At 41.2% G+C, this 24,964-nt stretch overlaps 1 protein-coding gene across 1 annotated transcript in view; it reads left to right on the forward strand.

Moving 5' to 3' along the window:
- LOC111230048 (ETS domain-containing transcription factor ERF-like) overlaps nucleotides 1-24,964 on the forward strand; it is a 51,500-nt gene that overhangs the window by 15,416 nt on the left and 11,120 nt on the right. Inside the window, exon 2 of the mRNA XM_022756600.1 lies at nucleotides 19,862-20,096. Coding sequence (XP_022612321.1) covers nucleotides 19,862-20,096 — 235 coding nt within the window. The remainder of the gene's footprint in view (nucleotides 1-19,861; nucleotides 20,097-24,964) is intronic.

Genomic DNA, 24,964 nt, shown 5'->3' on the forward strand with positions numbered 1-24,964 from the left:
GAAAGAGGATCATGTCACCCCACAGAAGTCAAGACGGTCTTTGTTAGGGACTTCTCACAGCAGACACATGTAGCCTTCTTCAGTCATAAGACTGATATTCTTACAATCTGTGTTCAGATAACATGATGAATGTTGAACTTACTGAATCAGCCCGCATGTGTTGTTGCCACTTCAATGACTCACCACTCTAAACACCAATCTTTCAGGTTTTATTTGCTGGGAAAATGAGTCAGTTACCTAGGCTAAGACCAAAGCTTTCTTGGCAAGTTAATATTCAGTTTCAATGGGAATATGAGTTTTGTATGTGTCAAAGGTACACTGTAAGTTCATTCAAATTGAATAACACCTTATTTCTGTAAGTCCAGAAAGTGAAGGTAAGTTTTTGGTTTCATTTTGTAAAACTTTAAAGCAGCTTTTAAAACTCCTGAAGAAAAGGAATATGTTGCAGACTATAATCCTACTGCAAAAACATTATTCTCTTATATTTATTTTGTGTTCATCACATTTCTTTACTTGAGATTTAAATTCATTTGTGGCCAGCATGTCAAAACCAAAGGCTGTGTGTCCTCCTTCTTTCTTTTGTTTCAGGCTACAAATTATTCCCATTTGGATGATTTATGATCATTAGAGAGCAAGCACTCTGCCTGTACATTTGCCTGTGCTTTTCAGGGCAAATTGAGCTGAATTATGATGTTTAGTTTATTTCACATTCTCTTTACTTGTGAGTTTATTGCTCTTGTGGTTTACCACTGCCAAGTAAATGTAGAGGAAAACACTCTGAGTCTAAATGACTGTATTTCAGTAATGATGCACATTTGCTCTGGTTGTGACAGTGACCCTGTCTTTACCCTGATTGTTTTATGCCTTTCCTTTTATTTCCTTTTCAGCACTCTTTCTCCTTCTTTCTTCTCTCCCCCTTTGACCTTTTCCCAGTTTCCTTTCCCTCTCCTCTTAATCCCAAACACACACACACACACACACACACACACACACACACACACACCTCTTAAAGAATGACTAGCAGATGTGGACAGAGCTTTTTCCTTCAACTAAAATTAGCTGCAATAGAAGAATGGCAGGAAAGCACACAGGGTTGGACGCACAAACAGGAGGGGTCTGGGGGGGTTGGTATGGGGGACTGATGCAGGAATAGACTAGAAGTGGAGGAAGGAATAGCTTGATGGGACTTACTGAAGTAGTGTGTATTTTTGGTGCTGTTCACACACACTGCTGACGCACAGGAACCTCTGAGGGCAACCTCTATCGGCACCTCAGACTTTGAATGTGCATGTACTGCTATGTAATGTTTGGCATTGTTGCGAGTGTGTGAACCAGTGTGAAATAAATTTAATGCGTTAAGGAGCAGCAGAGGTTATCAAAGATGGTGATTGTTCCAGTGTGCTTCATTGTTGAACCTTTTGTTTGACTATTATGCCATTTTATTACATTCTGCGTTGCAGCACCAGCACTTTAATTTGTCAAAATTGTCATATGAAAACTGTCACAGCCCCACTTTTGATCAGATCTGTCTGGTAAAGTTGTAAACAAAGCAGACCTATTAGCTGCACCATCATCATGATGCAATGCTGCTCTGAAACTTCCCATCCTTAATTTTTCTAATTACCCATCTATTAGCACCTTGAGAGCTGGACGTTATCAACCGCTCCAAAGCTGCTCTTCCCCCAAGTAGTAGGAAGGTGTTAAGGACAACAGCACTGGTTGGTAAGGTGCCAATGTCCCCTGATCACTAAGCACCCAAGGGCCTGTTTAGAATACCAGGCCACCAACCCTCTGCTTCACCCTTAAGTTATGTTCGTCTCTCCCCTGATAATCACATCCTCTACAAGGGAGTGTGCGTTTATGTGTTGGATGGGAGCACAATGACTTGGTCAACAAGTGATACTTTGATGTTGTTTCCTGAATACAAGCAGTGTCAGTGCACGTTTTATTTTATTTTTTTTTTTAAGAAGAAAACCTGTCTAGCTTTTGTGCTTATGCTGCCTTTGTTTTTCAGAGAGCACAGCCTAACTGTGTGTGTGTACACGTGTGTACATTTCTACCGTACTACTCATGGTGAATACCTTGTGAATGCAAGCCATCACCAGCACAGTTAGCAGCAGCAGAGCTGTGAGAAAAACATGATTCCCCAGGGCTAGTCACCTATTCCACTATCACCTATTGTCTGAACAACAGCACGTAACTCATAACAAGAGGCACACACAAATACACACGTATAGTACATCCACAGGCCTTCCCATTTGAGCCTTGAGTTTTTGAAGATGAGTGTGAATATGTTTTTTGTTGGCCTGTTGTGACTTCAGGATATCAAAGGTAGCACAACCTGATGAAGTAACATGTAAAATAAAATGAGTGGTATTTTGCTCCCCAGGAGTAAAGCAGCAAAAGAATAATAAAAGTAGCTGTAGGAATGCATTCATTGTAGAGTATATAGCTAGGTAATGGAAGCTCTACATAGCTAAGTGGCATAGTAAAGGTTAGTAAAGGCATGTGTTTAGAAGAATTAATGTGTATGACACTTGAAGCCGTTTGGGTGGGGATGTGAACAAATGACATTCAAGCAATATAGGTCTTTTCTCACTTTTGTAGTCATTTAATAGAGCCTAAAACATAATTGAAAAAAGCAGCAAAGGGACAGTGTCCATCTCCATTATGGAGGCCTGTACTACCCATCATGAATTTGTGTTTTCCATGTAAAATTGGCAGGTAGTAGTATGATAAAATGAGACTTGAGGCAGATGTGATAGCTGGTCTTGATTGACAGCAGCATTTAGTACGTATCAAGCTATCCCATTGGTTAACAAAGCATCTGACTGGGCTTTCTGTGTCTAAGGTCCATTAGTACATCACCACCAGGAATTTTGTCTAGATATAGCTAGCTAGATATGGATAGCTAATATCAGGCTTGAGTACAAAATTGCAAAAATAAACTGGATGAGTACCACATATTTCAGTCTAAACAGATCACATCACTTTTCATTCATCCTGAACTCGGGTCCACATTATGTGTCGTTGCAATAAATGCACTGCTTTGTTTAGTCCAATGTGAAAATGCATTTTTAGATGCAGAGCTCCAGCTGTACTAATGCTGTACAACAAAAAGAAGCGATTACAATTCTGTAGTTTGTATGATGAAGGAAAATACTGATGTTGTATGATGTTTTAGACTAAGACATGGGTTGCTCCAACCTGAAAGATCATATAGTTCATGTGTCCCTACCTTCTGATACGACATGGGCGCCTCCTGAAATAGTGTCCCTGTAGTGTACCAGCATACCAAGGGCACTACTCAGTGTGCTTACAATAATAAACACGCACCTTCGTCGTCGTGGTTACAATAATGAACACGGTTAAAGTTATGGAAGGGTCATGGCTAGAAGAAACAATGATGGCTATCGGTGTCACACAGGAAACAAACACCTGTCTCCTGTGTCAAAGTCCTGTATTTTGTTAACCCATCCATCCACCCGGGCCTCCTCCTCACATGGACTTTGTTGCTCTGTATATTATACCTGACTTCCTCCTTTACTCCTGTCATAATTACTGCAGCCGAGGTCATCTAACCATGAGTCGTAATAAGCGGTTTGCTTAGATGACCTACCTACCTTACATCAACTAGAATCCGCAACAATGGTTCATGATTATACTCTTGATTGCTTGAACACTCAGTTGATGGTCTAATTAGGAAGTTACATACAAAAAGTTTTTACTCAGTTCAGTGTGAACAATTGAACTATTTAATAGAAAGAAGTCCTTGGATTGAAGGGCATAAATGTTTTTGTTGAATGAGTACACATATATTAGGTAGGAACTCAAGGGTGATTGTGTTATGTTTATATGTCACTGCATCAGGACTGTTCAATCAGAGAATTCAGAGTACAATGTAAAGTATAGTATAAATAGACATTTCTATCACATACATTGTGATGTATACTGTTTTATATAAATGAATTTGTTTAAATAATTAGGTTCTGTAAGAAAACTGGAAGTGATGTCTTTAGCTTATATACACTATACTAACACAGCCTAACCCAAAAAGTAAAAAGAAATGTAAGTTAAACCTACATACAATTATTGCATTGTCTACTGCCACAGAAGGTTAGGAGAGGTCAACAAAATGTTTAAAATGTCTGGATACAGTTCACATTTGGGCACAGTTGCTGTTGTATGGCAACGTCCAGTTGCTATCGATAAGATAAACAATCAAGCCAGTTGCAAGTATCTTGAATATAATGAGGCTATTTCTGGAAATGAGAGAAACTGTGCATGGCAAGTTCACTGAATACTGAATGGCTTGAAGATTTCCCACCTAGTTGACATCAACTGCCATCTGAAAAGGTGCGAAAATTCAAGGCACTGTAGAAACAGTTCTGTTTCATATGGGCTTTATGCCCAAGACACTGAAAGTGCCTGGCTACTAAACTTTGAAACAAACTGAGCCTTCAAAAAGAAATGTCTCTACCAGTGACACAGTCTCCTAAGCTTACTACCTTTTGTATCTAAGCGTATGAAGTCCCTCAGATCTCACTTTAACAATCTCCAAATGTCTAAGAGATTGTTCCATCAAACAAAAAAATCCTGACAGAACAATAGAACCGGTGGAATTTGTTTCAGGCCTTGTTCACAGTTATATATTAGTGTAATGTACCTATTATTAAGCCCAGTGTGACAAAAGTCATTAGTTCTCTGTTCATTGAATGAAATTGTTAATTAGGGACTTGGAAATACAAGGCAAATCCTTTACCTTTTTAGTGTGACACCAGGTCAGGGAGAGAGTAATGAAAATTATGCTAAGTTAATGTGCTTTGCCAGAGGACCACATAAGGTTTGAACTAGAGCTGAAATGACGTGTCAATTGATTACCGTAATCAACAGAAAATCAGTGTGCATCAATTTTTGATAATCAGTTAATTGTCTGCCCTTTTTCTCTTTGATGTATCATGTAAACTGAATAACTTTGGGTTGTTATAACAAAAGGTAAGTGTAAAGACAAAATTTTTCACTAGCTTTTTTTTTTTTTTTTTTGCAGACTAAACAAGTCACTGATTTAATGTAAAATATAAGCTATTGTCCATATCCCTAGTATTGACACAAACTGTGAATCAAAATAGGATGTGTGGTCCAGAGACTAAGGTTCATCTCTTGCTAACTTTTTGGTTTTTCTGCCAACTGGTCTGAAGGTTTTACCTTAAGAAAAGGCTTGAATATACTTATGTCATTTCAGAAACAAAAACACACTGTGCTATGATATTTTTGCCTACCTAGCACAGCGTTGATCTTATTTTAAAAGAACAAGAACAACTCCTTCTAAACTGTTAGACATCTGGTGTGAAGATCAGGTGTCTCGCTGCTTTGTCTCTCACTTGCCATCACGCATCCAAAATGTTAATCCACTGTGGAATGTGTCGGCTTCAGATGGTAGACAGCAGGCCTCCGTGTACGTGTGTTCATGACTCATTTGTCTTTTACTTTGTTTCATAACATTGTTTATTTCATAACATTGTAGGAAGAAGAGGGAAAAATCACAAAACAAGTGCTCGCCGTCAAAGAGAGGGAGGCCTTGCTGAGTCTTTTGACGTGCAGCATGTTATTCTCTTGAAACTCTGTTCAACACAGGCCTTGTTGCCAGCTTGTTACAGGACAGCTGCGTTGGTTTATACTGGAGGCTTGTTTGCCTTGAGCAGCCCCTGCTTTTGGAGATGGTGAAAAAGTTGTCTTGTTCCCATCCAAGGCTAGTGGGCACACACACACACTCATATACACACACTATATGCACGCACATATACACTGTCATGTAGCGCAGAACTCTGTCTCCTCACGACTACCTGTTGCTGGCAGATTCAGCCTCCTCTTATTTTCTCTCTGTGTGTCTCTATCTGTCGCTCGCTCGCTCCTGCCCTGCTCTTCCTTTTCTAATACCTGGTCTATTTGAGTCTGTGTTCCAGGCTTGAAAGGATTAATTGCCGTTTATGCTTTATGTTTTTTTTTTTTGTTCTGTTCGTTTCTGGGGGGTTATTTTTAGGCCTTAAGTGTCTGGTTGCTAGGAGACAGTGTTAGAGAGAGAGAGAGCAGGAGAGAGAGGCAGGAGAATGGAGGAGAGTTTGCATTGTGAAGGCTGAATTACAAACACATTCACGCACTGAGTCAGCACTGACGCACATGTTCACACACATAAATATATATACACACACACACACACACTGGCAGTTTTAGACTGTAGCTGTTATTGTGGACTTGTTTTTCTGGTTCTATGTATCTTTTCAGCAGGTCTGAGCTCTGTGTGTGTGTGTGTGTGTGTGTGTGTGTGTGTGTGNCTTTTTTGTGTGTGTGAGCTGTGTGTGTGTGTGTGTGTGTGTGTGTGTGTGTGTGTGTGTGTGTGTGTGTGTGTGTGTGTGTGTGTGTGTGTGTGTGTCGCTCTCATCTTTGTTTCACTTTGGAAATTCTTCACTGAATGGTTTGATGAGTATGAAAAATATGTGAATAGTCACCAGATATCAACCCAATTGAACACATATTAGACAGCATTGGGAATATCTTTTGGAAGAATAGTGTCCATCCCTCCAGTACGGTCCAGAGACTTGCCAAACAGCACTGAAGCTGTTGCGGCAGCACATGGTGACCCAACACCTTATAGGCCTATATATGTGTAGTTGCACATGCTCTGAGTGCATGCTCATTTGTTTGAAAGACAGTCTACTGCAACAGGTGTGTGTCAATGTTATATTCATGTTTTTTTTTTTTTATCTTTGAAGCACTCTTCTCTGTCTTCTCCAGTATACTTGTATTTTCACATTTTTAACCCAGAACATAATCCTTTCTAAGTAGAAGTAATTATTATTTCTGTGTATTGCCTGAGTGTGTTTTGATTCCAGCCAGATTTTTGTGTGTATCTGAAATGACATGCATGGCTACACACACACACACACACACACACACACACACACACACAGGAAACAGATCTGTTGTTGTGGTGCATAACAGTTGCTAACATCCTGTCCCGCTATAGTGGCACATTCCAGGAAACCACCTCCCAAAAGTGCCACCTGTCTCTTAGAGAAACACACACACACACACACACACACACACACACACACACACACACACACACACACACACACACACACACACACCTTTTCTGCCTGACAGATAATTATTCAATCATGCGATATCTAATTTACTCCTGTGTGGCAAAGTTCGGTCTTTGACCCACTGACCTTACAAATACACAATGACAGTGTAGCTGCTTATTGTGGGTGATCACAGCTACTTATCCACTGGCCCAAGGTTAAAGGTTAGGCAGTGTGGGCAAAATTGTATCTTTGTTGGTCATGAATTAAATGTTCGAATATATATTGTCGGAAAATATATAGAAATATATATTAGAATTATTTATATTATATTTAAATATATATATATATATAAAATCTACTCTCATGTATGACAAAAAAGCATCAAATCCTCACCCTTAAAAAGCTGAAACCAGCAAATGTTTGGCATTAATCATTTATTAAAATAGTTGCGAAAGAAGTTTTAAGTTAGTCGCCTAAGTGCTCAGTGAACTAATTGTTTCAGCTTCTAAAAAAATAAGCTTGACTTTTACAACATTAGATAAGTTGATTAATCAATTATCAACAAAAATAACCAGCAGCTATTTTGGTAATTGATCAATGGCTTCAGTTATTTGTCAAGCAAAAATAGTGAAACAATACAAAATATTTGTATATTTCAGCCTTTCAAATGAGACGATTTGCAAAGCTTTTCTTTGTTGTAGGTCACTGTAAACTGTTTTGAACTTTTGGATGAACAAAACATTTCACCTTCTTTCTTTAGTTGTGAGAGGCATTTTTTCACTCATAGACTAAATTATTAATTGATTACTTGAAAGAAATATCATCAGATTAATGGATAATGAAAATGTTAGTGGAATCCCTAAATAAAAATTTTAAAATGCAATTCATGTAGATATTGAGATCATGCTGTAATATTATTTCAATATTAATGTCTATATCTCTGTCCCTATTTGCTCCTACACACAGTGGTGCACACACAATCGACACACTCTTTCAGGCAGTAGTGAGTGTGGGCAGTGTGTTGTTGAACCAGAGGTGAAGTGTCAACTGGCAGTTCTCCGCCAAGCTGTTGGCTGGAGAAGTACATTAACACCAGACTGTGAGGTGGGGAGGCAGAGTGAGGGAGAAGAGAGGCGCCTGTGGCCTGTAACATGGTCGTGTTAGGCCTTAACAGCTTTTCCCTGAAAGTAACTTTGAAGGAAATTATTAGTCTAACTTGAGAATTTACCATGTATTTTAGTTTAGATGTCCCGACATATTTGATTTGCTTTCAGTTCACTTTACAGCTTTTGATCTAGAGCAGTGCCTGCTACCCAACAAAAGAACCACTTCCCTAACCATGTAAAGCCATATTCCAATGAAAGTGTAGTAAGCTAACTTTACTTTTATTTTAATAAACATCTAGGTGTTTGCAGTGCCAGATTTAAGATATTCTCACACATCTCCCATGCCACAATCAAAAAGTTCACTTGAGTAGGGCAAACTATGATTTACATTATCAATTTATCTGACAATTAATTTTCTCAATTTAGTGGTTAATCTTTTAGTCTGTGAAATGTCAAAAAGTTTCTCAGTGCCCATAGTGACTTCTTCAAACTGCCTGTTTTTTCCGACCAACAGTCCAAAACAACATCCAACAATTCAGTCTACACTGATATAAATGACAAATCAATTCAGCAAAAAATGTCAAGCATTTAACTGACAAAAAATCACTGTTGAAATATCTTACATTCATTCAGTCATTATGGTCTGCTGACTCTGTTTTTAGTGCCACAACAACCCCTGGTGTGAGACATTGTCTTACCTATCCTCATGAGTTCCACACAGTGAGATACCGTCATACAGATTTTAAATTTGGGAATGATAAAGCAGTGGTATCAGATCAGTTTTCAGTATTGGCAGGTAAAGGGCATAGTTTTAGCACGTTTTTTAGCACAGGTGTATAAAATTCCACTGTTAATACAGAGGATTGCATGAACAATTGTACCAGGTATGAAGCTGGGATTGGAGTGTGTATCTTTGAATCTGGATCTGCCATTGTAGTTTCTCCTAATAAAAGATTCAGCTTAATTCCATCATCTAAAATTATAGGTATATGTTTTGATTTTAGTCTTTAAAAAATCGTGGCTTGTGTTTTGTGTGTGTGTGTGTGTGTGTGTGTGTGTGTGTGTGTGTGTGTGTGTGTGTGTGTGTGTGTGTGTGTGTGTGTGTGTGTGTGTGTGTGTGTGTGTGTGTGTGTGTATCTCAACCTGTGTATTTCTAAGGAGAGAGGTTAATGTCCTGGGAGCAGTGCGTCACTTTAGTGAGAGTAAATATACCTAACAGCGCCCTGAGAGCAACAGGACTCTTCTCTCACTGACACAATATTATTCTGCTGTTCTTCACACACTCTGGGGAACACACACAAAGACACACTCTCCCACCAGGTGTGTTTATGAGTGTGATTACATAGAGAGTGGTTCAGTTGTCCAGCCCACCAGAGCACATCAGGTGCAGTGCCTGGGGGCTTTAAGTAGGTTGCGTGGACAGAGCTCTGCATTTTAGTTCACAGTGTGCTTGTCTTACATGCTATTGTGTATGCCAGTGACTTTTGCTCTTTTTTCTGCTCTGCAGTTCCTGTGTGAAAAAGCTGGATAGGTGTGTGTGTGTGTTAGTGCCATATGAAGAACTGCTTGTTGTGTGTACATGTTGCTAGTTACATGGACTGTATAGTATATTAGGATGTCCCTTGTGGTTAAGTACTACTGGGTCCTCACAACCTAAAATCAAGATCTCACCAACAGGCTTAGCCTCCTCAGAAACCAGGCGACCTCTCTTAAGTGATCAAATATTCATTAAGTTAGTTTTTTATCTAGGGTTTAACTTGTTTTTGTTTTTGTTTTGTTTTTTTCTTGGCTGAAAAATCAGGTATTTTGCATTACATTTGGCATTATTTTCAAGCATACAATATGTTTTAGATTGATTTTCCACCTTTCTGGTGTTTCACTGCTGTTTAAAATGAACTTAAAACTTCCTTCTTGAGTTCTTTGCTTGTAACTGCATTAGAACACTGTGGTAAAATAACCTAAAGATAATAATTAACAAACTTTACCAGTTTGAAATCTGTGCAAGTTTATTTTCATAATGTATTGAAAAGAATGGGAGCCTGTGACTGTCTGGAGACAGACTTATGCTAAGCAGTAATATTAGGTAATTTTTAGTTTATTGGCAATATGCAAAACCACTGGTACAGCACTAAAAGGAGAATCTTCGAGATACAAATTTGTTTTATAATAAAATGCTTAGTTAGTTGGTAAACCATGTGTAAGCTTGGAGTTTCTGCTGTCAAAGTCAACACTGAAGCACATGTTCTTCCACACACTTGCCTCAACTAATGGACACTTAAACTGTGTTGTGACTGAAGAAGTCGTTTACAGTGTAGCAGTTGAGCTTGTGGACTAGATGTGAAGGGCTGCAGCAGAGGAGCTTGTTCTGGAAGAGAGGATCCCTATGGACGCGCGTGCCTTTTTTTTTTTTTTTTTTCTTCCTTTCTGGCTCCTCCCCTACAATTTCCTGGAAAAGACGTCTGTCTGTTCACTGGAAGACGAGCTATACAGCACTGAGCTGAGAGACCAAATCGTTCATCTTACATCATGTCCTTCTCATTCTCTGTCCCACTTGTGCCCTCACTGCCTCCCCCTCTTCCTCCTTCAGCACTTCTGTACTTTCCCTCTTCTCCCCATCCATGTTGTGTGTTCTCTCTCACTCTCTCTTGCTCTCCCACTGTTGAACAATAACCCCAGTGTGTGTAAGTGTGTGTGTCTGTGTGTGTGTTGCTATTTTTGGCCCCTCCAAGGCCACAAAGCACTCTCTTCTCTCCTGCTCTTTCTCTGTTTCTCTCTTCTGCAGCTTTATAGCACTAAGTAAGAGCCTATAGAAAATGTAGACTGTGGTGACCTCCAAGAATAGTTGAGCAGCCTGCAAGGCTTACATGTTTTTGTGTGTGATGTGTGTTTAACCCCTCCTGGCTCACAGGTGAGGCGGGGGGCATGAAGAACCTCCAACAAGAACAAGGGAAATTTGTCTCTGGATTATTCACAATAACCTACATCTCTCAGGAAAATTGTTTCCAAACCAGTAAAATCTACTCTGTATGCTACAATAAAACCACATTGATTAGTCAAACAACTCGCCTACTTAATCATCATCATCTAACTCAAGTTGTACATATTCAAAGTAAACCAGTGTGAAATTAAAATGGAAACTCAGCCTAGCAGTTATTCCTCTAATCTGCATCTCTTCTAGACTTTTGACTGGTGGCAGCTTTGACATGAGCTAGCAAAGAAACATGCAGCCACATGTTGAAATATTTTTCTCACTCTTCCATTTCAGTCAGAAAATCCAGTTTTTAGTCAACCAGTTCACAGCACAAATTTATAATGTCAAACCAAAGTTTAGTGCTTTGACTGTAGTTGGATCTGAAGCAATAAGTGGACAGAAAATTCATCAGAAACTCTTTTAATGCTCAATTAATCGGTCATGTAATTTTTTTTAATGAACAATAAAGCTAGAAATTTCTGCCTGTTAGTAGTTACCAGTTTTTTTAGTTTATGACAGTAAAATTGAATATGTTTGGCTTTTGGACTGTTGTTCAGACTAAACAAGCAATTTGAAGATCTCATCAACAGTCGAGAAAATAATTGTCGGATAAATTGATAATGAAAGGCATTGTTAGTTGCATACTTGTACCTCTTTTATACAACAAGTGTTAGACATTTGATTTTGAATTTTTTTAATTGCAGCTAATGATAATTTTCAATAAATATTACCGTATTTTGAGTTTCTTTGCAAATTAGCAATTTTTCCCATCAATATTTTTCAAATTTTTCTCCCTAACTTTCTGTTTTTTTCTGTCACTCTATTTTGTCTCTGCCTGTCTCTCTCTGTGTCTCACTCTCTAGTCTTCCTCTAGTATTGGCCTAATGAATTTTTAATGGACTTGGTGGGAAGAGTCCAGACACTTTGGGATTCAGGCGTATGGGCTCTGATTACCCTCCTCCTCCTGCAGAGCCCACCCTCCTCTTTCTCTCCCTCCTTTCACTCTTACTTTTTCTGTCTCACCCTGTAAGTCTTTTATTATCCTTCCATCCCTCCCCTCCACCTCCTGGTCTTGTGTTTCTGTCTCCTCCGCTCCCGCTCGGTGCTTCAGGCAGTTCCACTCATCCAAGCAGCTGTGACAAAGACAAGGCTGTGTATACTTGTGTATGAACGTGCTATAGGCAAATACTGACTGTCTCTCAATATTTAGTGCTTTTACAGACTCTCAAAGCCAACAGTGACACCCCCCCGCCCCCCCACTTACCCACACACACTTGCACTGGTCGTTTCCCACATCCTTGCTAAAGCCGAGTTGGGTTAAAGTCGTACTGTGCCAGCAACTGCTGCTAATGGCTGTTCAGAGGCCCTGGCCCTGTGTAAAAACCCTGAGTCTGCAACTCCGCTGTTAGTTTGGCACGGGCCTGTCAGTTGATTTGCTGCTGAGTAGGACTCGCAGTTTTGGGAATCTCTCCTCCTCAACTCTTTTCTCACTCTACTACTTTGTCTGACTGCCCGTCTGTCTCTGGCTCCTTCCCATCAGCTCTCACTCTCCTTGACACCTCAGCCCCAGAACATCTCTAACTGGTTGATAAATCTCTATCGCCTCAGGATATCTATCTTCATATCTTCCAACTCTAAGCTGAGCTAAACTGTACTTCATCCAATCATGAAAGCAGATGATGATTGTGCTCGCTCTCCTCTCTTCCCCATATTAACACCTCACACTCCTCACTTTCTCATACAGTCCTTATCCATCCTTCTGTCTCTCTCCCAGGGGAATAAACAAACCACAGAACAAGTTTGCTCCAGATTTTTCCAATTTTTCCATGTTTGCTAGCAGTCCTCTTCTTCCCTGCCTTTACTGTGTTTCTATTGAATGGCATGACACTGGCAGCAGTAACGTATTATGTTGCCTGTGTGCATGTGAATCTTCTTGCTCCATAGCACAACTGGTGGTGAAAAAGTCTGCATAAACTGTCGTATACAGTATGTGAAACAAAAGCAGCAAATCGTCACATTAAAAGAAGTGGAACCAGAGAAATGTTTGACATTTTTGCTTGTTAAAAATTACAATTAAATAATTTAGTAGTTGCTTCAGCTCTACAATGTTTTTGCAAGTTGTGTTGTCAGAGGGGCTTTTGAGAGAACATAAGACACACAAGACAAGAATTAAGGATGATAGAAAGTGAAATGACAGATCAAATGAATGATGAACTTTAAGAAATGGGACAAGAACTCATATGAAACTGCCAAAGTGCAGCATGCATCCACAGGCAATCTTAGGGCAACATTATCTATTGGAGTTGACCAAGAAGTTGCCCTTTAACCAGCCTTAACACTACCTCCAGTTCTTCTCTGTATCTTCTCAAGCCTTTTGTCATTTTCTCTTTCTTTCCTTTCTCTTTCACCCTTTTCTCACTCAGTTGCCCCCCCACCCCAACCTTCTCCTCTTGTGGTGTGTGACAGATTGGAGGTCATTGTTGACTGGTGAGCAGTGAGCAGTGCACATAGCTGGAATAGCAGTAGTGTTAGAAGTCTGCTAGGGCCCTGCCACCTAGATCACACAGAGGAAAAGAGGCATCCGCACTCCTAGAGGGAGGGGGGAGTGGAGGGAAGAGGAGGAGGTGGGGGGGTAAGCAATCTGACCTGGATGACAACAGACTACCAGACGAGCTATGATCTCATCGTTCCCTTAATCCCCCCCCCTCCTCCTCCTCCCCCTCCTCCTCCTCCTTCCTTCCCTCCATCCATCCACCCCCCCTCTCCTCTCCCACTCTTGCCATTGTCTGTCTTTCTCTCTCTTCCCACTCTTGTTTCCCCGATCTCCCTCCCCCGTCTCTCTTTCTCCTACTTTCCTTTCTCTGTTCTCCACTTGTCCTAGTGCTCACCCCATCTCGTCTTGCCTTCTTCTCTTTCCCCCCCCCCCCCGCGCAATCCCTCCCTCCCTTCGTCCTCCTCCTCTTCGTCCCCTTAGCATCACTTTCTACCACCTGCCCCTCACTTGTCCCATCTCACAACACACACACACACACACACACACACACACACACACACACACACACACACACACACACACAGTTCTTGACGCACTTGCGCTCTCTCGAGTGTCCCAGGGCAGAGATTAGGCACACCCCTATCGCCAACGCTCCACACCGGTCTCTACATTATTGTTGCCGAGTGTGTGTGTGTGTGTGTGTGTGTGTGTGTGTGTGTGTGTGTGTGTGTGTGTGTGTGTGTGTGTGTGTGTGAGTGTGAGAGAGTGTGAGGCCTGTGCATGCATGCTGTAATGGCTATCTGGTGTCTCCCCTGGGAGGGAGGGGCGTGACAGAGGAAAAGAGCCAAAGAGAGGGAGAGTCGAGGTCAGAGAGGTTAAGTGTGGTGGTAGGGGGGTTAGGTCATGGCTTTGCGGGCTCTTCTCCATTTTTTCTGTCTCCCTCTCTCATCTTCGTCCTGCCACACCGCTTCACACAGATCGTACACTCACACACACAGATTCCAAAAAAATCCATCTGAAATTCTCCTGTTGGGTGTACGAGGCTGATTAAACATATCTGTGTGTGTGTGTGTGTGTGTGTGTGTGTGTGTGTGTGTGTGTGTGTGATAACTGATCCAGTGTGATTCAGGACAGCTCAGCCTGGGTTGGACTCTGGGTGGAGAGAAGAACACACACAGATTCCAAAAAAATCCATCTGAAATTCTCCTGTTGGGTGTACGAGGCTGATTAAACATATCTGTGTGTGTGTGTGTGTGTGTGTGTGTGTGTGTGTGTGTGTGTGTGTGATAACTGATCCAGTGTGATTCAGGACAGCTCAGCCTGGGTTGGACTCTGGGTGGAGAGAAGGACAAAGACACCTGTTCTTGCTCTTAGCATTCCTGTGAACATAATCCCTACCATCTCTCTCTCTCTCTCACACACACACATGTGCGCAGTCACAAAGTGCTGTTGTATTGTCCTCAATCTATGCAATGTGGTCTCTTTGATGTAAAGGTTTTGACAGGTAAACTGATGAGTTATACAAAGTAACCAACACCATGACATGCATATGTACAGCACACATACATGCACACACCAGTGCACCATACTCGTGCCTCTGGTCATCTACATGGTCGCTTTGATATACAGTTTTGCTGATGACAGTGAATCATGAGTAATTTCAGGTAGAGAATGTCCTCTTGCCTTTATTCACACAAACAGTGTGGCTGCTGGTCCTCCAAGTATTTGCAAGGGATCAATTTCACTCAGTGACCTGAAATATGATGTGTCTGTATAATGTCCTCTGTGGTCCAAGCCAAAGTCAAAAGATCGTTAGAGATGCATCTTTACAGAAATACACATGCACACAAAGTCAGTGACTGCACAAATAATAGCAGCTGTGGTGTTTCCTTTTTTCTTTTTTAGTATCTATTCTGTGTCTGTTTGATGAGGTTTGCTTGCTCATTTACATGCAGACAGTTCCGCACCCTGTATAAACTCCCAGTACAAAACAGCCATCGACTGTTGGCCACTGAGCAGCGTCAACAGCAGCACCGGAGGGTCAATGGTTAAGATACGCTCTGCACTACTCATTTATTCATCTCAGATTGGGGATTTGACCAGACACCTCTTGACTGGATTTGACACACACCACTTGCTTTGACACAGTCACCATATCGTTTTGCTATGTCTGGAAAAACAGTGTGCAGTGTGGTCGGGGCGGGGCCAGCTGTGAGGGGGGGGGGGGGGGTGTGATTATGTGTTATTGTTGGAGGAGCATGCTCAGCCAGGCCAGTATTTTTATGAGAGACACCAGTGTGTTCTTCTGTGATTGCAATTCACTCAGGGTTTATGTGTGTTTGAATGTTTGAAAGAGAGAGGAGATGGGGTGTGGGGGAGAAAAGGGAAATAAAATGACAGTGAGTGTTGTTTCATTTGCATGCTAACTGCTGCCTACATATGCAGGTCTGGAAAGTCTGAGAAATTACACAGACGACACAGTTAATGCAGTTTTTACACCCATGGTCATTTCACACGTTGTGATGTTTGTTATAAGCAACAATAATCTGTCGTTTCAATAAAGTGGCTAAGCTGCCTGCACAGCCTGTTTGACTGTTATTGGCCACCTGCTATCTGCATTATATTCCATTTTGATAAAATCCTGTCTGGATTTTGGAGATGGAAAATGTGTAGGTATCTTGTACATTGTTTGAGTGATATTCAGAAATCTTGATTTTGAATCACAAAATGTCTCCCAAGAACGTGGGACAACTGAGTGATTCATTGACTATGCCCTGCAAATACATCGCTGTGGAGGAAAACCAACAAATGGTGGTGAGGAATAGCTAGTAGCCTACGTTTGACTGAGTAAGAGGACACATTGGAAGATAACTTTCCTTTCAGCCTATTTTTAGCTAAAGACTCTAAACCCAAATGTGCCTGCCCCTGCTCCGTTCCTTCCACAGTTTAAGAGGCAAAAATTAGTAGAAGTGAACCCGTGATGATGAATGGCTCCAATAGCAACACTTATGTACAGATTCATGGATACAGTATCTAGCAGATGTGCTATCAACATTATTTAGTGTTATGCAACAGTGACTAAATGGTAAGAGCCGGCTAGTGCAGCAGAGATTATCAGGGCTATCTATCTCCGCCTCAGGCTGTCATCCAGCAAATCCATTGACCGGCCTGCACATCCATAATCTGATGATTTGGGCCTGTTTGTTTCCCAATCTCCAGCCCAGCCCATCTCATTTCCTCTGTTGCCATTTGTATGCTGTGCAGTTAAACACATTGCAGACACTGGCCTCATGCTACCTTTAAACAGTTTGTCTTTGTATGTTCTCTCAAAGTAGGATGTAATAGTTAAATTAACCAGGTAAATAGAAACATAGAAACTCCATGTGCATTGTAAAACAATAGTACGACTTTTCTGAAGCTTATAGGTTTTAATCAATGTTGACAGTGTCAAAGGTTTATTCACTTAACTTGGTGGTTATATTTGAAAGTGTAGTGTATATTGTTTTATTTGATTGCATTATATGTGTAAATCATACACATACACAACAAAAACTGTAAGGTTGCATTTATTGAAGCCTTATTATATTGCATTGCATTGCATCAAATGGGTAATTCAATCTTTCTGGTTATTCAGTGTAATGTGATGCTTTGTATAATTTGCACCAAACATTATAAAGTAACTTACAGGCATTAAATGTCCTGTACAGCGACACTTTAGCAGGGTGGATGCCGTTTCCTTTGGTGACTCAATCCTCACTTGTGCGTTTATTAGTGCTCTGAGGATGATTGTGGACAAAATAAAATCCAGTCCAGGCTATATCTGGCTGAATATTACACTGTAATAGTCTATTTTGCTCGATCGTGTCAGATTTTCTTGACCACCCAGGCAACAGAATGTTAGTGGGAGATTTGCACAAACATTTTCAAACACACGCACTGGCACATAAACTCTTTCAAACTTGTACATTTGGGCGCACACATGCTCATGCAAACAGTCATATACCCACGCCCACAGTCTCATTCTGTGTCTCTTACTCTGCGTTTCCTTCAAGCGGCGGGTGGAGAGAGATGGAGGGATAGACAGGAGAGATGACTGGCCATGTTGTTTTTCTCCGGTCATAGGAAAGAGTGACTGCAGAAGAGGAAAGAGGTGGAGGAGAGGTGGAAAGGTTTTTCGCGTGCTTAACTGTTCCACAAAGCCCACTAACACTACAACTTTTCGTGTTATAGTTTCAGTGTGCGTGTGTGTTTCCTTTGAAAAGCTACTGTGGTGAGGTGGTGACCTAATGACAGCAGTGGAATGTGGTTTATATGTTGGTATACTTTCACTTTCAAAAAAAAAAAAAAAAACAATTTTCTCTGAAATAACTTGAAACTGACCAAAGTAATTGGCATCCACTATACTCCACATTTCATAGAAAAGACATGTTGCTTTTGATTTTTAGTGTAAGATATTATTTTAAATACAATAAATGAAAATAACAATGGGCCCCTTAACCAAATATTTTGTATCCCTCTTCTTTATCAACCTGCTATAGTTCCCTCAGGTTTGATGGTTGGCTTCTCCCACCTGTGAGTTTCAGCTCTTTTCCATTGGATTAAGATCAGGACTCATGGCGGGCCACTTGGGGAAATAGTCCAATGTTTCATTCTCATCCATTCTTGGGTGTTTTTGAATGAATGTTTTGGGTCATTATCCTGTTGCAGGAGCCACGACCTGTGACTGAGGTGGGGCTCTCTGACACTATGTTTCACTCCAGAATGCCTTGATAATCTTGTGATTTCATTGTGCCCTGCACAGATTCAAGGCAGCTTGTGTCAGATGTTGCAAAGCAACACCATAACATGACTGAGCCTCCTCCATGTTTCACAGTGGGGGGTGATGTTCTTTTATTTAAAAGTTTCATTTTCTGTGAATATAGAGCTGAGATGACTTACTTTATACATATTGTACGACTAAACACTGTTGTACATTGCTTTTGGAAGTCAGCCTGTATCTGTTTTGAAGTTTTCCTTGTTCTTTTTTCACCATTCAAACTTCTATTCAATCTGTGGTAAATTTTTCTCTTGCGGTCACGTTGGCTACAGTCTGTGGTCGTAATAATATTAGCAACTGTGGTCACAGGAGCAACAAGCTGCTTGGCAGTGTTATTGCAGCCTTTACCTTGAACGTGCTTGCCAATTATTTTCTTCCATATCTCCTCAGAAAACTCTCTTCTCCTCTTTCTCTTGTCCATGTTGAGAGTACATACAGCACAATGACGACTTTTCTCCATCTAGATAGGCTGAATGAATGAATGATTACAAGACTGAAGACACCTGTGATACTTGAAGACAATGCTGCTTGAAATATCACTACAGTCCACTTATTATCACCATGTCTAATGGCCACCAATAATTTAGTCCAGGCCATTATAGAAGATCTTTGTAGAATAAGCAAGGATTCAGGTTTTTCATTGCTCCTTTGTTTTATTCCGTGGCGAAGTAAAGCCAAGTATGCATGACAAAAGAGCTTTTAATTTCAACACTTTTCAGGAAGAACAGAGCTTTGTTTCAGTGAGGTGTAAGAGTGCCAACACTTTCTGGCCAACATTTTCTGGCCACCTAGAACGTCTTCTAAGATCAAGACAATCAAACAGGTCAGGGCATGTTATAGTGCCTCTTATGCCATTGTTTGTGAGATCTATTACCTTATTCACTCTGTCTTCTCTTTAACTTTTTCCTGCTCTTCCTCTCGCTCTCCACATTGTCAAACTGTCCAATAAAAGAGAAAGTGCTTGTGAATAACCCACAAAAATTATTCAAAGATTTACTGTAGAATGAAAGAAAAAGAGATGGTAGTGAAGACAGCTATGTGCAATGTGAAATATGATTGAGGACACTCCAACCTGTGTTTAACTAACTTTTGTATGTGATTCATACTTGACTAGACACTTAAAATCCTCTTTTCTCTTATAGAACACTGACCTGAAAGAACTACAACTTCTGACTCCTAATTGAAATTGTATCTTAGGCTTTTCTTTTCCCTTCCTTTCAAGCTTTCAAGATTTCTCTACAGAGACAAAGAGTTCCTCACCTAGATTCAAATATCTCTCAAAAGGATGCATTTTCAAATTAATAGATATGACTCGTGCGCTCCACTTAACCATTCACTGTTCCTGCGTCACACTAACCCTCCACTCTCTTTATCTCTCTGCTTTAGGGTTCGCCTTCCCAGAATGGGCTTACAAGCCTGAGTCGAGCCCCGGATCCAGGCAAATCCAGCTGTGGCACTTCATCCTGGAGCTGCTCAGGAAAGAAGAGTATCATGACGTCATCGCCTGGCAGGGGGACTACGGCGAGTTTGTCATCAAGGACCCAGACGAGGTGGCCCGACTGTGGGGGGCCAGGAAGTGTAAACCCCAAATGAACTACGATAAACTGAGCAGGGCGCTGAGGTATGATGACAGAGAAACGTGATGAATATGCTTGTTTCTTAGTTAATCTGCATCTGGGAGTGTAAATTCATTCATAGTTAACTTCTCTTTCCGTGGGGACCAGTAAATACACCAGATGAGCAGTTTTCTCAAAAGCTAAATTTAGCCACATTACAGCTTACATGGCAGCATATTCATATAAACCTTTACCATATGCCTAAATGTAAAGAGTCCACATGCTCCGATTGAATCACTAATTGACTTAGACCTGCAATATATTACATTAATTGAAAATCACAGTCTGGTTAATGGCCAAACCAAGAGTGATTCAGAGACCTTTTATGAATCAGCAGAAATCTGTCCGAACCAATCGTCCGACATCATAGCATGGGCCCATAGTTGTCGTGCGTTGTCAATTGGGCAGCAGCCACAAGCAGGGGCTTGGTGGACTGACCAATGGCTGCTAGCTGTCAGGATGTAGAATGTCATTCTGGAGGGGAATCAGCCTGAGATAGTGTGGTTTGTGAAGCAGTACCAAATACTATATGTATTTGGGCTCCCAGTCTCTGTAGGTACATCACTATCTCTGGGATTCTACTTATGGACAGAGACTGAGATTGCTCCTTTTCCAGATAATTCAAGAAGAACAGCCAGGGGAGGAGAACTGCTGACCTCAACTAGGGATATTGTCAGGTGTTGACAGGAATGTTTGAGTAAGAGCAAAGAGCAACCCCTAAGCCTGGCTGTGAAGGAGGCAGACTTTAAAAATGGGACATTCTTTTCTTTTTCTTTTTTTCTTTTTTTTGGGGGGGGTATTTTGTACCTTCATTTGATACTTGACAGTGTAGAGATCAGAGAAAATGAGGGGAGAGAGAGTTGAGGAACAAGAAACAGCAACTGTCCCTAACTGGATATGACCCATGGATGTACAATCCATAGTCAGTGCTTCAACCCATAGGCCACCAAGGTGCCCTAAACTTTTTTCTCTCTTCTGTGGAGGTCTCTGAAGTAGTGAAAAGGCTTTGCAGTGCCATGATGCAAGAGGTGAATGAGATTTGTCTGGATTGGTACAGCAGCAGCAATCTTTTCACTGAGCTGTTGTAGAAAAGAGAAAACAGAGTGTGAGGGCGATTTATCCATCTGTCTATGTTCCAACCCTCACCTGTGATCCTGAACTCCTGAAGTGCCACTTTCTAAAATACTTTTATTAACATTAAGCCAGGCACACTGCAATCTCCTTCCCAGTGGCAATGTGGTGTCTATTTGTGAAAAGAATATATGCACAGGTTGAGTGATCAGAGAGTTTTTTTTTTTTTTTTTTTTTACACAACTAGCACTGCTGCAAATGTTTAGTAAATGAGGTTTCAACTCTTAAACCCACACATACGCCCCTAAGGCTACAGTCATTGTATAGAAACATTCTGTAATCCAAACTGAGAATACCACCTGTGACCCTGGAAGCTGATTCCAGTTACAGCACTGACCTGCTGGAGGCATTTCATTCAGACCCACAGACAACATAGCTTTGACTCTCTGGCTCTGTTTCACCCAGACACTCTATTAGTCATGCCTGCCTGGGCACTAATAGCACTTAACCAAGTCTATAATACTGTTGCAAGACTGACCCCTGGCCACATGCCTTCACATGGTATTGACCTGGACAAGTTTAGCTACTATTATGCTCCAAGTGGAGTTACAACACTGACCCATTTGGCCGGTCACACCTTTACACCTTTTGGTTAAAGTTATATCCTTGGATGCCAGCTCAGCCAAGCTCATTAGCATGTTACGGCAGTGATTCCACACTGTTTTGGGAGTGACCCTAGCTTCAAACTATAAATATCACATGAAAATGTGACTCATGCAAGATCATGGTAAGGCTCTCTGCTCATCATTTATGCTGTATGAGTGCCCTTGGATCTTGATCCATAGTGTTAGTTAACTCCATTAGTCAGGTACTTTGATATCAGCTACCATATCTATAAATTTTATCATATGGTTTAGACATCTGAGACTGTTTTTCCCAAATTTTCGTGAGCTGCTCTGCTGACCCTCGAATCGAGTTTTCTTAAGTATGGGGTAAATCAAATTGTACTGACATGTCAGTAAAGCAAATTGCTTCAAGACCATCAAAATAGTTGGGGTTGTGCATTGGAAAAAATAGATAAAATCTTAGCTACACAACAGATGCTTTAAATTGTGTTTGTGGTTTTGGTTTTCATAAACAGACATTAATTTACAATATTTTTGATTATAGAAACATGCATGTAATCAGTTTCGGGGCCGTAACAGTCACATCCCTCAGCGCAATAAAGTTCAGTACGACGGACATCAGAATATCCCTGGGGAACTCTTCTCAGATGATATCAGTTGTGGTAAACATAGCATCTCATTCACTGTGTCCTGTATCCCCAGTTTATTCTTAACACTCAAACAGGGCCAAGATTAGGCTAAGTACTTTAAAGAAAGCCACATAGGCCATTAAGGGAGGGAAATGCATTGACTTGCTTAATTTAGGGGAGGGAGGGTTTATGTATGCTCATTTACACTGGTGAGATTAAGATAACGTCTGTTACAGATGGGATCCAATGGGGACAGAGGGAATTAACATGGACTACTAATGTGTGCTTACATGTGCTACACACACACATTCATACTTGGAGTCTGGATTTAGAATTTCTGAATTGGGGAGAAAAACAATATGGATGGGGACACTTGAAGTCAGGCTGTGTATTTATAGCATGTCCATCCTCTAGAGCTGTAACAGATTTGGAGCTTAGGTTGCAGTAAGTGCTTATATATAGCGGGTCTTAGTGCCCTCTGATGGACCGGCCTTAGAACCTGATTATCAACAGGTTTTCTGAACAGGACTTTTCCCTCTGGCACTGTTGTGTGTCCTCATATTCCCTCCTACAGCCAGGTTGTCTCCCTCTGTGCCTATAAATTGAACAGAGTCACTCCACGCTTAGAGTGAGGACAGTTAACAAAACAACAGACACATGTACACACCAATGCCCATGGTGTCACCTGATTTGACACCAGAGCTGTCGTCAGTCGCTTCACTGCAAGAGACACTGAAATGAAGCCTCTCAAGATGCACATCAATAGTAATGTGGCCAGAGGATTAATGACACTAAAGATTAATGAAGTTATAAAAGAGGCATGCAAACAGACATGTGCTTAGTAACAGTCCCCATATGTAGCAAACTATTGGACTGCAGGCCACGTTGTGCCCCTCATATGGAGAAAACCTGGAGTCTGCTAATAATGGAGACCACAGTCAGCATGTGGCAATTAGCACACACACATGCTCACATACTTGAAAAGGCCTGTCTGTTTTGAAGTGTTCTTTTTATCACTTAGCCTTTGTAATTATTATTTTTACCTCTATGATCTTATTCTTTCCTGTCTGCCGTGCACATGGTGGAAATTCCCTTAATCAAGGCCTCTGTATTGTGTGTGTGTGTGTGTGTGTGTGTGTGTGTGTGTGTGTGTGTGTGTGTGTGTGTGTGTGTGTGTGGACATGTGCGTATGTGTTGGCTTTCCGTTGAGGGGACACAGCCTCAGCCCATGCGTCATCTTGGCCTCCCGCTCCCACGGCCGCTGTGAAATTCCCACTCCTGTTGAGAGGATTACACTCAAACTGTGCAAGTGTGTGTTTATGTACAAATTTCTGCGTGTAAGTGTGCATGTGGACGTGCTGGATGTTGAAAGAGAGAAGACTGTCACTTTTTATCCTTTTTTTAATTAATTAATAATTGTTGTTCTGTCTTGTTGCAAATAATCAAATCTAAAAAAAAAAAAAAAAACTAACTAAAGTAATACACTATTAAGGCATGTTGCTGTTGTCCAGAGTGTGTCAGATTCCTCATGAATTCAGCTTTTTTCAGGTCATACCCGCCCTCAACTTTGATATTCCTCAAGCTTTGAGGTCATTAATGTCTGACAATTTTAGTGTGACTAATGAATAATAGGAAGGACACAATCTTTAACACTCAGCTGCATTTTAAATAAGGATGGCTCATGTTGTAGGACAAGGAAGTAAAGCCTCTCCTCCGATTTCCTGCACCACCAGCTTGCTCTCATAAATGAGACTTGTGCTGTTCAACAAAAGCATGTTGCCAATCAGTCATTGCAGAGTGTTGCCTTAATGAGTGTAATCATGCTAAGAGGTCCCAGCTCCTGCAGACCTCCAGGCCCCCCTGTCCTCGGAGTCAGCAGTCCACGTTGGCTCCAACACGGCGGTCAGAGGTCAGGGGGGACTGCCATGCACAGCTGGCAAAGATTAAAAACACAGAACATGTGCGCATACACAAATGCACCATTGTACACAGAGTCTTGCCCATGCATGCTTGCTTGCACACATGTTTGGAGTGTTTGCTTCATTTCCAACATTTCCAGCTCTGATGCGCTGCCACAGCTGGAAGATTGCCACCACAGGAAAAACACATAGAAAGAATGAAGATTCCTGGGAAAGGGGATGCTGTTTAAACAAAAAAAAACTTAACATTTTCTATTTTATGCTAAAACTACATGAGATCATGCATCTGACATCCCATCCCAGAGTATGGTTATGTTTGCCATGTAATGCCACTGTTAAATTCCTGCCCTGTTATACTGCAGCCATTTCTAACCTGCTGCACTGAAACTGGTTCTGATGTGCACTTAGAATTAACCTCACTGGCCACATCCACAAAACATGCAGCAGGAAATAGTGCTGCATATGCACACAGCGTTACTCACCAAGCTGGCTGGGCCTGTTTGTAGGTCAGAAGGCCTCTCTCTGTAGCAGCACATTGTGTGGAAACACCCAGGGCCCAAGAGAAAGTGCAGAGGGAGCACCCAGGGACAGTACCACTGTATGACTTTGTGTTCAACGTGTGCTTGTG

Source organism: Seriola dumerili, unplaced genomic scaffold (assembly GCF_002260705.1).
Source record: "Seriola dumerili isolate Sdu_G_001 unplaced genomic scaffold, Sdu_1.0 BDQW01000258.1, whole genome shotgun sequence".
Taxonomy (NCBI): Eukaryota; Metazoa; Chordata; class Actinopteri; order Carangiformes; family Carangidae; genus Seriola; species Seriola dumerili.